At 54.7% G+C, this 14682-nt stretch overlaps 1 protein-coding gene across 1 annotated transcript; it reads right to left on the bottom strand.

Moving 5' to 3' along the window:
• Positions 1-1125: 1125 nt before the first annotated feature.
• Sh3bp2 (SH3 domain binding protein 2) lies at positions 1126-12916 on the bottom strand. The gene is made up of 13 exons (XM_051200428.1): positions 12748-12916; positions 11169-11308; positions 10026-10128; positions 8869-8986; positions 8425-8495; positions 7478-7566; positions 7088-7156; positions 4821-5472; positions 4011-4119; positions 3769-3824; positions 3414-3495; positions 2867-2926; positions 1126-2340 (listed from the first exon to the last, which is right to left on the bottom strand). Exons 1-13 carry the CDS (start codon positions 12909-12911, stop codon positions 2203-2205), a joined length of 1851 nt encoding a protein of 616 aa, XP_051056385.1. The 5' UTR covers positions 12912-12916; the 3' UTR covers positions 1126-2202.
• Between the last annotated feature and the right edge of the window lie 1766 nt (positions 12917-14682).

The raw sequence follows: 14682 nt of genomic DNA on the forward strand, positions 1-14682 counted from the left end.
CAATGAAGTCCTGGACCAAAGTCCCAAGAGATAAAACAAGTCTGAACAAAATGCCTCGGTGGGCCTTGGATGTCCACAGACCTCAGCTGTTTAGTCAGCCTAACGGATTCATCACCGCATCAGGCGGTGGTGGTGCAGCCTTTAATCCCCGCACTCGGGAGACAGAGGCAGGCGGATCTTTGCGAGTTCGAGGCCAGCCTGGTCTACAAAGCAAGTTCCAAGACAGCCAGGGCTCTTCAAGACAGAGAAATCCTAACTTGAAAACCCAAAAAGGACCCATCACTGGCTCTGGGCCAAAGAACCCCCAAATCTTCTAGCCCAGGGCTTGAAATCCACTTGGCCACTGAGCAGTACCCAAGGCAGGTGCACTGCAGCACAGTGCACACTTGGCAGACTCCAAGCCACAGGATCAAACCGTCCCGTCCAGTCTTGCTTTCTATTTTACAGAGATGGACACTGTAGTCATAGTGTGCATGGTGCCAGTCCCTGATTGAGTTTAGGACAGAAAGGGAGGAGAAAATGGCTGGTCCTCTAGGGATTTGTTCCGTGTACCCTAAATTTGACCATGGCCCTTCTGGCCTGGCAGGATGAAAGGAAACATCTGCCAAGATGGAGGCAAACTCTGCTTCCTGGAAGCAGAAGGCCACTGGGATCCAATGTCTGTCATTCACTGCACCCCATGATACCTTGGGGCCACACCGCCTACTTCCACGAATTTGACTCACATAGCCAACCACACACCTCCAAACTACAGCAAGAATTTGGGGTTCCAAACAAAAGCCCTTCTCACTACACAGAAGCTGCTGGCCACTGGGCACAGGTACAGTCCTTGATCTGGTTCTATGTAAAATCCTTCTCCAGTAGAGCTGGAGAGATAGCTCAAGAGTGAACAGCTCTGGCTGCAATTCCAGAGGACCCCGATTCAATTCCCAATATCCTGTAGCAGCTCACAGTCATTTGTAACTTCAGTTCCAGGAGAACTTACACCTTATTCAGGCCCCTGGGGTACCAAGCACACACACAATACATACATACATGCAGGCAAAACACTCATACACATAGAATAATGAAATAAAGATTAAAAAAAAACTTTCTTCTCCAACATAAAATACAGTAAAGGCCAGATAATGCCAAGGTCTCTGCCAGCCCTGACCTCCAGATACATTTATTGTCACCAAAAATTCCAGTCTAGGTGGCTGTACCAAGGATGTACCTGGCAGCAAGAATTTCATGGCAAAAACTGAGGGTACCAATTGGGACCACCAAACTATTTGGACACCTGGATGCTGCTATCCCCACCCATCCTTGACCTACCCACTTCACTCTAGTCAGCACTTCCTGAGAAGTCTTCCTAGACCCTCCCACTGGATCCCAAGCTCCTGGCTCCTTCATGCACGGCTTCCCAGAACGCTGCACCATCACCAGAACTCATACTCACTGACCTTCTCCAGGCTAGGCTCAGCCACACCCGACTAGATGGGGCTCACAGGCAACAACCAGATCCAGTACCTGGCCAGTCACACAGCAGGAACTCCATAACTGCTAACCATGGCTTTGGAGTTCGGGCTCCAGCCGACACTGACTGATCCAGATGGATCCTGATCTGTCATTTAGCTATGTCCCCCAGTCAGTTCACTTAGCCTGTGCAGTAGAAGACTAAAGACACCCATTAGGGCTGCTGTCAGTTGCTCTCTACCTGGACACTGGGTGATGCTCAGTAGAGCCTGTTGTCCCCTCAGTGCCAATCAAACCCTGGCCACTGAGACAAAGGTCGTCTCTGATTTATTAACAGGATGGTCCCTCCTTGAGCCTGCATCTTATCATTGCTTTGGTTCTAGGACCAGCCTTGGACCCCATCTAACTGCCCCAGCCTTGCTTAGTCCCAGCCCACTACAGGGTGGGTATGCTATGGGGACCAGATGCTGTGTCCTCGAGGCTCAGGAAGAACTTAGTCATTGGCCCTGGATTCTTGAGAGGTGAGACATGGAGGGGCTGGATGGGCCAAGTCAGCCCGCCAGTCCTCTTGTCGTTGTGGCCTGCTCCAGCCTGGGCCCCAGTCTGTTCACGGAGTCTGGGATACTTGTTGATGTGGTCTGGTGTCAAGCCCATCCTGCTCATCCGCCCATGCAAGCCGGTCTCCGTCTATGTGGCAGGGCTGTGGCCCCATCGCTGCTTCCACCCAATAGCGGTGTGGAATGGATGTCACCTGGGTCCGGTGTAGCCATACGGGTGCCGCAGCAACAGATTTTGATGGCTGGGCAGTACATGGGTGTGGTAGTGCTCCACCATGCTGCCCACACTTGCAAACAGAACCTCACCTTCCAGGTAGAACTTAGAATCCTGCAGGGCAGAAGGTGTCAGGCTCAGCAGGGCTCAACTAGCCCATTGCCTCACGCTATATCCCCCTCCCCCACCCTCTACCCCTTCCCCATTTCCTCAGAAGGGGAGATGGGCAGTTCAATGGCACTCATAGTCAGGCTTACTCCCAACTGTCCATGTCCCCTCCCTGTCTGCCCACACAACAGGCCTTGTATTCCAGAGCTGTCCTGTCAGTACCCTGGCATTAGCCCCAAGAGTCCAATGTGACACCTGCTCTCAGGGCAAGGTCTATGAATAAAATCAATGGGCCTAGGAGAGCTACCCAACGCTTCTGGGGTAAGATAAGGATAAAGCAATGTTAGGAGAGGAGGATGGGGCCATGGGGAAGAGACAGAGGGCAAAGGACAGGGCAGGGATGATGTTACTGAGGTACCAGTCCAGATCCCCACTGCCACATCCTATAAGGTGGACCTCACTTGGCTCTTGCTAAGCCTGGAGGCCAGTGCTCCCCCCCCCCACACCCTCAGAGCAGGGCCCAGGCCCTCACCTTCTCAAAGATTCGATAGTTCCTCACTTTGTTAGAGGATTCGTCCCATACAACCAAGACCTACAGGGAGAGAAATACAGAGCAGAAGGCTTAGAGAGGCAGCTGCAGGACTGGCCACCAAAGCCTAAGAACAGCAGCAATTATAGGGCTAGATGCTGGCCCTTGGGGGCTAATGTGAGTCAGAGGCCAGCTACAGTCACCTGCACAGACAATCCCTCACCCTGGAGGTCCCTCTGCTCCTACAGAGCCCGGTGAGGCATGAGCAAAGTAGGTGAGGCATCATATTACACTTGTACACTCAACCTCCTGCTATTCCCACTCCCCCACACAGCCTCCCTACTCCTCTGAACAAACCCCACCCTGATTCAAGCTCCAGGGCTCCAGTGGAAGGCAGCCATCATCACCCCCAATCTTTAGAAATCATTTAGCTTTGAGAACAGAGAAAGGATGCTGCTGGGCAAGGGCCCCAAAGAAAGAATTCAGTTGAGGTGGCAACCGAGAGGTCAGCAAGCTCTGGTGGCGTAGCTGTCCCTCAACAGTAGCTTACCTTCCCTGACTTGGTGGACGAGTTCCGAATACAATACAGCCCATCCTGAGGCTCTCCATGGGGATTTGTAGCTTTGAACAACCTAAAATAAAACAGCCATGTTGGTGGGTGGACGGACCTCCCTAGACAGCTTTCACAGGTTCCTTCCAGCCCCGCTAACCGCGTGGCTCTCTGCCCACCCTTGGTTTCAGGTTGTAATAGAGGATGGAAAGCCGAGGGGCTTATGAATCAACAACAAAATCCCCATTGCTATCACATTTCCTCGCTCAGGACACAAGCTTGGAGCCTGGGCTTGCCCACCGCCGACGTGAGAAGGGAGACAAGGACAAAAAGCACTAAAGCATCGTGCACTGACCTCTCTACCTCACAGGATTCTGTGGTGTTGACAAACACTGAGTTAGGCAGCGGTACCTGGAAGAGGCCAACAGTGGTCACTGTCAAAGCATGAGTGAACCTTGCACACATCACTGCATGGTGTCATGTCCCTCAAACCTATGGAGTCCTTGTTCAGGATAGCCAGTGGGGGCCCAGCCTACAGCTTTGCCATGCCCTCCCATTTGCTACTGGGTGGGGCCTGGGCCCTCCACCCCTGCTTGCCTTCTCGTAGTCCTCATCTGAGTCCTCCTCGCCAGTGGCAGCCTGTGAGGGCTGTCGCGCCTTTTCAAAGGAGAAGCTCCTGAAACTCTGCCCATCAGGGGGTGATCGCCTGGAGCAATATGGAGGAAGACAAGAATATCATCACCCTCAGACACAGATAGGTCACCCTTCCTCCCCTTCACACATGACCCAACCCAGCCTCAGAACCCTGGTCCAGCCTCCTCTGGCCCTGTGGCTGTAACTGCTCAGGACAGAGGAGCTCTGAGACCTGTGCTCACTGCTCAGAGGAGACAGGAGTTACCCGAGAGCTGAAGCCCAACTAGGAAGTCGGGACTGCCACGAATACAGGTGAGCACCTGAGCTCAGGCGTTCACATAGTAGACAAGCGCATTGGGAACTGCCAGGGCCCGAGATCCACTATTGATTATTTTAGGGATTCTGGCCCAGTCACAGTTCTCTTGAAGCTAGGAGGGGGTGGACAGATAGGAGGAGGCTGAACAGTACAATCTGACCACAAGGGACACCCATGGCGAGGGCCCAGCCCACTGCACAGGCAGCAGGTGGTCCTCTCGAGCCTAATCTGCAGGCCTTTGGGGAGAATTAAAGGAAGCACACATCAGCTGGACAAAGCTGGACATCACCTGTACCCCTGGATCCGCCAGGAATAGGGGAGGCTGGAGCAGTGAGAAAGCCCTTCCCCTCCCGTTCCTAATGCTTCCCCTCGGGACATAAGGGGTACAGGGCAGAGCACAGGCTGGGTTGAGGGAACCTACTGGCCGCAGGCAGAGGTACTACCCTTCCCAGACTCACTGGAGGTGGGGAAGAGGCGTCTTTTCCGGCCTGGGTAGCACTGCAGGCCGGACCGTAGCCTCAGAGATAGGCATCTTCTGCACAGGAGGCCTGGGGGCCACGGGGGGTACAAAGAGTCCAGGCTTGGCTGCCTCCCTTGCGGAAGCTTCTTCCGTTATCTTCAGGAACTTGGGCTTATTAGCAGGCACGGGTGGGGGCTCAGATGTGGGTGGCCCTCGGGAAGACAGGTGGAAGGACTTGAGTTTGTCACAGTTTCTAGAGGCGGCAATGGCCGTGGCGGCGGGGCTGGAGGCACAGCCAGTCCCATGGCCAGGGGGCCAGGGGTCTGGGCTGGGGTTCACACTGTCTCGGAAGCAAGGTTTCCGCAGGTTGGGCATGGTGGGCACACTGCCCAGTGGAGGGTCACTCATCCTCCGAGGCGTAGCAGGCACCCTGAGAGCAGGCTCTACTCGCCTCAGGCCCACTGGGTCCTTCTTAGCATCCTCAGGGGCAGGGCCAGAATCTGGAAGGCCTCGCTTAGGGGGTGGGGGTGGAAGTAAGGGGCTGGGGCTTTTGGAGGTGAAGGAGTGGGCACGGGGCAAATCAGAGAAGGCTGGCTTCCGAGGCACGGGCACAGGGGGCGGTGGGTAAGCTGGAGGATGTGTCAAGGCGTCTGCACAACGACAACAAAAACAGCAAGCTGTCATCACGTAGAGGCTGGACCACCACAATCCTCTACTAGCAACAGGCAGCGGGAGCCAACCAGGTGTGCACCCCTCATGGCCTTCAGCCAGCAGCAGCTCATTCAGTAAGTATCCTTCATGGTCTCACCCTTGCCCGACCTAACGGCCAATACCTAGCCCACTACCCAGCTTTCCCTGGACCCAGGCCACCAGTGCTCCCTGGTCCTTCCCATTCACCCCCTCCAAGGCAATCCACACACAGTTCCTACAGCCTAGAAGTCCCATGAAGAGCTATCAAGGCTCCCACAGATAGAAGTAAGCAGAGGGAGGATTCCCAGGCCTTCACCTGAGCAAGGGAAGGGTGAATTCCGAGCAAATGAGGTGAGCAGGAAGGGCCAGGACCACCGGGATGGAGTTGAAAGCCTGTGTTTATAACAAACTAAAGGCGCTGTGTGATGTCTAGCCCAGATGTCATCTGGGCCATCATCGGGAGAGCAGGCCCAGGAATGGTGGGAATGATAGGAGTGAGGCATGAGGACCACTCAGTCACAGAGAGGGGTGGGGATGTCCCTCAAGGGGTGACAGAAGAGCAAGAAGGGCCAGAGTGCCCCACACATGGAGAAGAGGCCAGTGACCAGGAGAGGGGGTCTAGGGAGGGGAGGGATAGCGGCGGTTGCGGGCACTCTCCGTGTGTTACCTCCAGCTCAAGGCAGGACCTCTTTACTTTCCCACTCTTTGGAGCTGGGTGGTCAAGTTGAGGCCTTAGGCAAGAAGGTGAGAGAGCGGGAAATAAGAGGCACAGTCTGGTAGCCAAAGGGGCGTGGCTAGAGCTGACCCCCCAGGGAGGGAGTAAGGACACAGTGCCTACAACTAGTGGGAAGGGACCCGAAAGGAGGGCGTGGGGAGGCAAAGGTCAAGGCGGGAGGGTGGGAAAGAGAAGATGCCAGATCACTCCCAAGACATAATGATAGACAGACAGAGCTGGAGTGCTGAGGAAGAAGCAGGGAAAGGCCAAGGAGGTAGAGGGCAGAGGGCAGAGGGCAGAGGGCAGGGGGCAGGACAGAGGCATGTCCTTCCTGGCCAGCCTGGCTTCCCTGTCACTCACACATGTGACTGTCCATACACTCGTCTGCCCCAGATTCTGTGCTTCAGCTGTCAGCCTGGCCTACAGCCTTGGTTCACAGAGAACTTGTTGCCATGGGCGATGGACCTGCCTCAGACCAAGCCAACTCAATGTCCCTTCACTTCCAGCCTCCAGGACCACCATGGCTTCACCTGACCCCTCACCCACACAAAGCTAACCTGGGAGGTGGCAGGAGTAGACAAGCAAAGCCAACCCCAGAAAGCAAACAGACCACCCAGAGCAAGACCCACAGCCTTCTAGGCATGGTGATACGTGTTTTTAATTCTGTTTTGTGAGATCTCTTGAGTTTGAATTCAGTCTGGTCAGGAGAGATTCAGGACAGACGGGGCTACAGAGAGACCCTGTCTCAAAAACCAACCAAACAAAAAAGAACTATCAGCATAGAAGAGGCTCTGTTCTTGGTCCCCAGTCCCCAGTCCCTACCCACCAAGAGACCCCCCAGGCCCAGCTACCCAACCTACCCTCAAGCTTCATGGGCCCTGGGGAGTCAGGCTCCAAGTATGAGTCGTCGTCATCTTCATGTTCATAGTCTACGTGTAATGAATGGAGGATGAGACACAACATAACCCAGGCCTGCTGCATGCAGAACAGGATGTCATGGCCCAGTGTGCTTTGGCAGTGTTCCACCCATGGGAATAGGGACTCAGGAGACATGAGGTTGAGGACAAGGAGGACGGATTCGAAACCTGACCTCACACTGCTGGAGGGCAGAAGCAGAGAAGCCACATCACCCTGTCAGAGGGCAGGGAGGACAGCAAAGCTAAACATGCATTTCTGTCCTTCTAGGCAGCCCAAGCGGGTTCACTGTCCGCAGTCAAGTGGCTCTACAGCAGGTGCAGAGATGGTCTTACCTTCGTTGTCAGTGGGGTATGGAGAGAGGCTGATATCTACAGGTCGCTCAACTGCACCGTAGAAGCTGTCCGTGTCTGAGCTAGAGTCACTGAAACCCACAGCAGGGAACAGGCAATGAGCACTAGACTAGTGGCGTCCTTGAACTCACATGTAGTAAGTGACCCATGCACATACACTCCTGATACCACAGATGTCGACATCCATTGGGGGCCCATGGGCACACAGAGATATGAATACATACAGATACAAGGACAACCCCTCACACATGTACACGGACAAAAGAACACAAATGTCATAAAGAAAGACATTTGGACATGTGTGTATACAAGGTTCAAGGACAGACAGAGGGACTGGAGGCTTGGGACCATCTATGGGTACCACCTCCCTGCCTCACTGTGGTTTTTGCAGCCCTGACGAGCTAGATGCCTCAGAGCTGGATCTGCATGTCTACCTCTTGTCCAGCGAGGCTCAGTCAACCTTGGGCTGAGATGTTACAAAATGCTAGGCTAGACTGACAGCCAGGTGCTCTCAATTCAGTCCAGACCCTCAGGGCAGCCTTGGTTCCCAGGTGGATCACAGTTTCGCTATGATAGGATTGGCATATGTCCCCTAGAGAGCCCCTGCTGTTTGCTGGGCCATCTCACAGGTGAAGATGCAGAGAACAGTAGACCAGTACTGACAGAGTTACAAATAAGTACAACGGAGTGACACAGAGTCAGAGCTGTAAGACTGAGAAGAATAAAGACGGGGCATGCACGCCACATGCACGATTATGGAGGCAGCACATACATCCACATACATGAAGCTTGCCTGGTACCTCCACAAAAGCCTTTAAAGAAGTGATTACAGCCAAGCCCCACCCACCCCCAGGCACAGGAAGGGAATCCTAGGAGCCAAGAAGCCCTAGGGGCTACCACCCACCCATCACATCCCTTGGCGTACATACCTGGTGTCTAGCGGTAGCTCCTTCTTCTCATGGAAGTGGCCAATTTCCTTGCGTAGCAAGGCCATCCAGCTCTGTGGGTCAGGAACAGCCATAGTAAGAATGATGCTGCCTAGGATGGGGTCCCACTTCACCCTCCTCCCACCACTGTCTCACTGCTATGTTAACCACCAAGGTCCAGGGAGAGGAACCTAGCCAGGTCCAACCTAGACTGTGTGGCTCAGAGTGGAAATCACCCCTCAGCCCTGTCAGGTTATACCCTGCTGGCACAGTTTCAGGGTGTGTACAATCACCAGGCAGTGGGCCTAATCCACCCAGCCACCCATACATCAACCAAGTCTTTCTCCTCCAGGTCCCAGCCTCCTGTCTAGAGGTGATGGGAGGCCTGGTGATGCCCTCTCAGGCGGGTTCCGCCAGGCCCCTGAGGCCCTGCTACCTGCTGCTCACCTTGCGCTCCTCCTCAGAGGAGGCTGAGAAGAACCAGGTGCGGTGCTTCTTGCTGATGTGAACGATCTTGAACGGGAAGACATTGTTGGATGTCGTCTCCTCGGCTGCCCGCATCACTCTGAAGGCACAGTGCCAAAAGTCACCAGCTTGTTCACTCTCAAGAAATGGGATCATCAACCCCACCCGTGAATTGATCTCAGCACCCAGCATCATGCCCTGGGGAATATGGGCAAATCTGGACAGTCTCTGCCTGCTCATGCTCTCAGAATATCTAGATGCTTCAGGGGAACAGCAGAGTATGACTATGGGAAGGTGCTGGCTCTGTGTGGACTTCCCAGGGGAGCAGTGTGCAGAGCTCAGAGACATGGTCCCATTACTCTCATCGCTCATCAGTGTCATTTTACATAGCTACTACTCCCCCACTCTGTCCCATGCAGCCCCTGGCCTGCCTCTCTGCTCTGTGGCCTGACCCCGATACAAGGCTTTCTCAGACATCAGTCTACCTGGGCGAGTCCTGCTGGCTGGGCACTTGGGTAGGGTACCTGCCTGGCCTATCATAGGTACCAGCCAGGGCCTCTCAGGCCCAGCCATTCAAATGGGTTGGACAATCCTTGGGGACCGTCACATCTGTCAATGGTCTGAGTTCATGGCTTGGCTGGCACACCAGTCTGGGAAAAGTGACTAGGGCGAGAGCTTTGATTAGCTAGTGCCTAGGATTGGACTAGGGACCTGGCCTGGCTACTTTGGCAAGGCTGGCTCATCAAGGCTATAGTCAGGGTGAAGCAGGGGCCCAGAGCAACTTTAGAATATGTAGAAGGGGCTGGCCCTTTATGGGGTGGTGAAAGGCTCAGACTACTGCTACAGGACATAGAGCCTGCTCCCTACAGCCCCCAAGGCCACAGGATAAACTCAGGATGACCAATAGTCCAATATGTAGCCATTAGCTCAGGTTATACCTGCCCATTAGCCTTTCTGCCCTAATCAAGGCTACACCCCACACACATTATCCCTCCCCCCACACACACTCAGGAACGGCCAGAATATGAGGTGACAGCCAGCAAGCAGATGAATCACCTCAGGAAAGCCAGGGATGGACCCTGTGGTCTAGGGTAAGAGGAAAAGCATGGGGTTAGTCAGCAGACAGGACAGACACTCACCGGTTGTAGCCACTCAGGGAGAAGGCGCCCTGGGGAGAGGCGGATGTGCTGGTCTTGAAGTAGTAGATGCAGCGCTTGTGGATGATCACGAAGCGTAGGGGCCCTGGGGACGATGTAGCAGCAGGGGTGAGCCACAAAGCCACCAGTCAGCTCCACTCTGGGGCCCTCCTCAGAGGCCCCGTACAACCTAGGGTCAGACCTCTGAGACTGCAGGGGGTAGAGCAGGAAGTGGGGGCTGATATACTGCCCCTCCCTAGGGTTTTCTGTGGGGTCAATGCAGACACGTTCACGGGCTCACTGGCCAGTCTTGGGGCACCACTCCAGGGAAGGCATGGCCACACAAAGAAAGGGGTTAGATGGAGGACTCAAAGGACAGTAAGAAAGGGTGGAGCGGGGACGGAGGTCTAAGGAGGCCACGGTAGCCTTGCTTAGAACAAAGGGTTGCTGGGGAGGCAAGGGATTGGCAAGGAGGGCAGGGCTAAGGCATCCAGAGGTGGCCGATGAGAGCCAGGTGTGGAGCTGGGCTCTGTCTCCACTGATCCTGCCCGGAACAGCACCCTCCTAGGCCTGGGGGAATGTCAGCTTGGAGGCTGACTGCACATAGTATAATTGATGTGCAGAGTCCAAGAGTCCAGCCCAGAGCTAGGCAGCACATGGGCAGGGAGACCCCGCACAGTGTACTGCAGGAGCAAAAGCATGGCGTGTCCATGGCTGATCAGGGTTGGGCAAGGCTCTAATGCTCTTTGCCTTTAGCATCCTGACACTCGCTCAGCTGGCTCCTGACCTGGCACATGGGTTCATTCTGTGCCACATGTCCAACCAACTCCCCCGCCACTCACACACAAGGCAAGAACAACATTGAGGGGTCAGAACTCTCAGGTCACCCTGAGGTCCCCCAGCCTTGGCTGCAGACTGAAGCTCTCTCAGTCAGAACTGTACACCAAATGCTCATCCTGTCTCTCTGCCTAGCTATACTGCACTGGATCTTGTGACAAGGTCCAGGCTAAGGAAACCCACATCAGGTTCACCAGGTGTGCCAGCTGCTGGAAAAAGGAAAGGAAACCCCAGAAGACCCATCAGAGCAGTGGAGGAGCAGGGCTGTGTCCTCCCTTGGAGATTCCCGTGATTCAGAGACTCACTCACATTTGAGCAGCTGTAGCTGGGTGCCACCTTTCTTGTGCAGGTAGCCAGCCTTGGCAACACCACCAGGCATAGTCAGCAGGTTCTGGGCACCAATGGCCTTCATGGGGGCAGGCCAATGCATTTCCTCAGCTGCCATGAAGCTGCAATTGAAGCAAAAGAGACAGGACTTAGCTGGGGTAGGCAGCAGGGAACAGCTTGGCAGGGGGTCTGGGGAAGACATTTGTGAAGGGTCAGGTCAGTGGAGGAGGAAACTCTTAAGTCCCCAGGCTTCTGAGTGAGACTGTGGGGTGACAGTACTACACAGTCAGTTCCCAGTCCCCATGGCCACATACTTAACTCCAGGATGCTGAGCACTGTCCTTTTAGCATCTCGAGTTCACTGAGCACAGGGCCCCATAAAGGCTGTGGTAGTAATGACTGCACTAAGGGTACCCTAACTTGGGTACATCAGGCCTTACGCCATAGCTACCCAAGGTCCCTAGTTTGACTTTCTGGAGGACCTCCAGTCTCAGTTGTTAGAGCTATGAAATGGGAACACAGAGTGGACTCATCCATGTCGTCCATGCCATGAGGACCATTCGGCAGGCTTGCCCAGGATTTCAGGAGCCAGAGGCTCCTTTCTGGGAGGAACCCAGGCGCAATCACTTCTGCCCCCTAAACTGGCATTTTTTGTCATTCCCACCACTCACCCCATCAGGTCCATCTTGGGACTCCTGAGGAGTCAGCCGCAATGGGGGCAAGGTCAGTGGCCTGTCTGGAAGAAGTTGGGGTGGCTAGGGACAGATCCAAAAGGGCAGGAGGCTGCTGGGACTCCTATCACTACAATGCCAACCCCAAACACACACACACACAGAAAACACTCCAGGCCCACGGTGTGCCGAGTCTGTAAGCTCAGCATTCGGAAGGCTGAGTCAGGAAGATCCAGAACAGAACGTTAGAAAATGAAAGAGAAAAGGATGGAAATCAGTCAAGCCCCTGTCAACTGTCAGGCTCACTCCATCAAATGTGTGTTATGGAATTAAGTTCACAGGCTGCCTCAGCTTGGCCTCTGAAAGGGTCAGTTGGCTACCCCCACCCCACCCCCCCCACCCCACCCCCACCCCACCCCGGCCCCAGATCTATAAACACCCAAATGCATCATCCCTGATCCAGGCCAGCAGGAGCAGAGGCAAGGCCAGGGCCATTGGTCCCAAAACGGAGGTGGAGGTTTGGAACAATGGCGCGACCACACCCCCCTGGCATAGCCTTGAGGGGACCGCGGGTGCCAGCCCAGCAGTGAGGTGTGAGGAGGGTGCTCCCCCCCACACACACACACACACGCCCATCCAGCGGAGGTGCTGGCAGATGGACAGACCCGGCGTCAGGCTCGGAGCCCCCGGCCGGCCGACTGTGGCTGGCCCACGCTCGCCTTTGTTCTGGGTGGAAGCTTGAGTAGCTCCTGGGGCCCCAGAGACTCGCGGTCCCGGGTCGTGGTGCAGAGGCTGGGGGCCCAGGTCTGCAGACTGGATGTCTGTGGTGAGTGCGGGTGCTCACACCCAGGGCTGGGGTCGTAGATCCCGAGCTCCGGGGTCAGTACTCACGGTGTCCACGCGGCGGGCACAGCCGGCTTCCGGGGGGCGGCCAGAGCTCGCCTCCCCTGTGAGCAGCGACATAGTCCCGGGCCGGGCCCGCCGACCGCAGCCTCGTCCCCAAAGCCGGTCTCCCTCCAGCCCCAGCTCCGAGGCCGCGACCCTGGGCCCGCCATGCTTACAGAGCGGCCGCTGGCTCCTCCCCTCGTGGGCGGCAGGGTGAGGGCTGGGGTCCAGGTGAGGAAGCGGACCCGCCCCTCCACACGTCAGCTTCTCCACCCACTGCACTGAGGGTAGTGGGCTAGGAGTCCTGAGAAATTGTGCCTCTACAGTCCAGAATCAAGAGTCTAGACACAAGCAAGGAAGCCGCCAGTGCAATGAGGAAGTCCCGCTCACATGAGGATCCCGAAGTTCCCGCCTGTGGATCTCCATCCAGCCCGCCCCTTGGGTATGAGCTTCTGTAAAGAGGTACCCTACTTCCTTTGCTAGCACCCCGATCATGTCTCTTTGCCAATATTACTTCATGGGTCTCCTTCCGGACAGAATTCCCCCAAGGAGTCAGGGGTCCAGCCCTTGGCAGCTCTCTGGGTACCAGTTCCAGAAGAGTGTTCCTGGCTGTCCAAAGCTGGTAAAGCCCTTATTGACCTCCTGGTATCCTTCCTCCTCCATCTGCCACCATAATACAGACTGTCCCCAGGATAGGCCACCTGTGACAGAGGGCAGAACACTTCAGTAGCAGCTCTGATGCATTCCCCAGGCTCCATGCCCACCCAGCTGCCCATAAAGGCACTTCTCCCTGGTCCCCAGCTTTCCAGACCACTTCCCACTGCATGCAGCCCAGAAGCCCCTGCAGCTTTCCCACTCAAGGGTCTGGCTGCCTGGTGCGTTGCTCGCAGAGGAGAGCCCCTCATTTTACCCAGAACACTAAGCTACCTCCTTCTTCCAGCCACCATGCAGATCCCTCTCTCCATTGCCTCTGAGTAGGTCACACCTTTTCTCTTCTCAAGCCTCTCTTCTCCTCCACCAGTTTCCCTTCATTACCTCCCAGCCAGCACACCATGCCTATCACTTCTTTATTCTAAACCTCATAGACCAACTCTGCCATTTTGTGGCGTTGAGAGAGGGTCTTGCTCTGTAGCCCAGGCTGTCCTCTACCTTATGATCCCCCTGCCTCAGTTTCCCAAGTACTGGTATTACTGCTGTGTGCTATCACGCCTAGCAACACTTGCCCTTCCTAATTCAGTGCTACCCCTGCCCGCAACCTTTCTGTGTGCTTTGCTCTGCCCTCTACCTTCTGTCTCTGTCTCTCTGTCTCTGTGCACAGACTCCAGAAACCCAGGCCCATAAGAATTCATCTTAGTCCAAGCATTTTCCACTGCCTGTTGTTGCAACTAAAGTAATTCAGCCTTTAAATATTAGATTCCAAGAACACTAACCATATGCAACTGTCCCAGAAAATATAAGAGCAGAGCCATGAGGCCAGTATCACCGCAATACCAAAGCCAGATAAAGATATCACAAGACATGAAAACTACAGAACAATAATTCTCTGAGGATTTCTTTGTTTGGTTTGGTTTGCTCTTTTATGACAGATTCTCATGTAGCTCAAGCTAGCCTTGATATACCTGGGTAGCTGGGGATGACCTTGAACTTCTGATCTTCCTGCCTCCATCCCAGGCTCAGATTACCACTCCTGGTTTGAGGACTGAAGCCAGGGCTTCATCATGCTAGGCAGGCAGTCTACCACCTGAGCTACATCCCCAGCCTAAAATCCCCCAAAAAGCTTAGGCATAAACATTCTCAACAAGATGCTAGCAAACTGAATCCAACACCATGTAAAAAGATTCTACAACACGAACAAGAGGAATTTATCTCAGCAATTTAAGGTTGCTTTAATAGTTGAAGACAATTAAAATAACACACTATATTGATAAAGAACAAAATCAC

The sequence above is a fragment of the Phodopus roborovskii genome, unplaced genomic scaffold (genome assembly GCF_943737965.1).
Source record: "Phodopus roborovskii unplaced genomic scaffold, PHOROB, whole genome shotgun sequence".
Lineage (NCBI taxonomy): Eukaryota > Metazoa > Chordata > Mammalia > Rodentia > Cricetidae > Phodopus > Phodopus roborovskii.

What these genes read in the sequence shown, in the direction of transcription:
- Sh3bp2 (XM_051200428.1), bottom strand. Translation starts at nt 12,911, where the DNA reads ATGGCGGGCCCAGGGTCGCGGCCTCGGAGCTGGGGCTGGAGGGAGACC. An exon ending in ACGCCTCTTCCCCACCTCCA is followed by an intron (nt 4,120 to 4,820) that starts GTGAGTCTGGGA and finishes ATATTGCTCCAG; the next exon opens with GCGATCACCCCCTGATGGGC. An exon ending in CAGATGAGGACTACGAGAAG is followed by an intron (nt 3,825 to 4,010) that starts GCAAGCAGGGGT and finishes GGCCTCTTCCAG; the next exon opens with GTACCGCTGCCTAACTCAGT.